The sequence below is a fragment of the Gracilinanus agilis genome, unplaced genomic scaffold (genome assembly GCF_016433145.1).
Source record: "Gracilinanus agilis isolate LMUSP501 unplaced genomic scaffold, AgileGrace unplaced_scaffold11001, whole genome shotgun sequence".
Classification (NCBI taxonomy): domain Eukaryota; kingdom Metazoa; phylum Chordata; class Mammalia; order Didelphimorphia; family Didelphidae; genus Gracilinanus; species Gracilinanus agilis.
The window spans coordinates 1-1,654 of record NW_025341369.1 but is presented as its reverse complement, the minus strand read 5'-3'; the positions used below and the strand labels follow the sequence as shown (position 1 = coordinate 1,654).

Sequence of the window (1,654 nt, the reverse complement as noted above, 5' to 3'; positions counted from 1 at the left end):
ATGATGGGGTTAAGCATAGGGGTGAGAATGGTGTAGAAGACAGCCAAATTCTTGTCCTCTTCTGGGGAACGCAGAGATGGAGGCCTCAGATATGTGTACACAAATGGGGCATAGTAGAAGGTGACCACAGTCAGGTGAGTGGAGCAGGTGGTGAAGGCTTTCTTCTTCCCCTGTGATGAGCGCATGTGGTGGACAGCATAGAGGACCTGACCATAGGAAGCCATGATGCCAAGGAAAGGGACCAAAAGAAATAGATTGGTGCTGAAGAACACTGTATACTCATAGGCCCAGGTATCCATGCAGGCCAGAGGCACCATGGCTGGGATATCACAGAAGAAATGGTTAATGATTCTGGACTTGCAATAGGGCATAGAGAGTGCATACACTGTATGAGAAATGGAATTGATGGATGAAGAGACCCAAGACCCAACGATCATCAGCAAACATGTTCTCTTGTTCATGAGGACGGGATAATGGAGGGGACGGCAAATGGCCACATAACGGTCATAGGCCATGGAAGCCAGAAGTAACCCTTCAGCACATGCCATGATTAAGAAACAGACACTTTGGAAGCCACAAGCCACAAAGGAAATAGAATTGTCCCCAGACAAGTAGTTGACTGCCATCTTGGGAACTGTACAACAAATGTACATTAGGTCCATGAGGGAGAGCTGACTGAGTAGGAAGTACATGGGGGTGTGGAGGTGGCGATCCATCCAGATGAGGAGAATCATGGTTGAGTTACCCAAGAGGGCAATCAGGAAGATGAGGACAACCAGGAGGAAGAGGAGCAGACCCGATTTTGTTGGAGCAAAAAGTCCTAGCAAGATGAAACCAGTGGTGGTGTGATTCCATTCCTCCATAAGGAGCAAACTGGGTTATTTTCCTGAAAGAGGAAAGAAGTGAATGAAAAGACATTTTGGAGCAAAGAAGTTCACTATGGTCTCTCCTGGAGTCCTCTATTCTTAAGCATCTCTCCACCCCAAACACAAATCCATTCATACATATACATTTATAGATGTTGATTGGAATCCTCAATGTCCGGCTGATTCTCTGTTGGGAGTAACTGAAATAGGTGTCGTTTTCAACACACAAATATACATGCACACATATAACCAAATACACACATATGACATTATGGACAACAGAAAGTTGTCAGATGAATCAAAGGCTCTGTGTGTGGTGTAGCAAAGACTAAAGCTGCTCCTGCGAGACTTTCCGGCAGGGCTAGAGATTTAAAAATACTCAAATAGGAATTAAGAAAATGGCAGAGGGACTGATTAGTGGTAATTTCCAGTCATCAGTAATCTTTTGACAATTAAAGATGTGTCTGTGGGTGGGGGGGGTGGTTGCAGAATATCAGGACCGCAATTGCTCTAAGAACTCAGACTGAGATTGGGGGGGCCCCATTTCTCTGGCCCCATCCTACCTCATTGACTTGGTGGCCTACTTATTCCTGAGACACTAAGAACCATGGCTTAGCGAAAGAAGCAAAGAAGGGGGAACTTGGAGAGCATAATTTCATCGTGTCCTGAAAAGCAGTCAAGAGTCCACCATGGAGAACTCCTGGAAGCTAGAGGGTAGGGTACGGTGAAATGTAGAAGAAAGGACCATGGCCAAGGTTTCCTTTGCATGCTCTAGTACAGAAGGGAGA

General features: G+C 45.8%; 1 protein-coding gene across 1 annotated transcript; it reads right to left on the bottom strand.

Annotated features, from left to right (window-relative positions):
• Positions 1-5: 5 nt before the first annotated feature.
• LOC123253949 (olfactory receptor 2L3-like) lies at positions 6-863 on the bottom strand (the record flags this gene model as incomplete). The annotated part of the gene is made up of 1 exon (XM_044683033.1): positions 6-863. A coding segment is annotated over exon 1 (858 nt), but the record flags the coding sequence as incomplete, so codon positions are not given.
• Between the last annotated feature and the right edge of the window lie 791 nt (positions 864-1,654).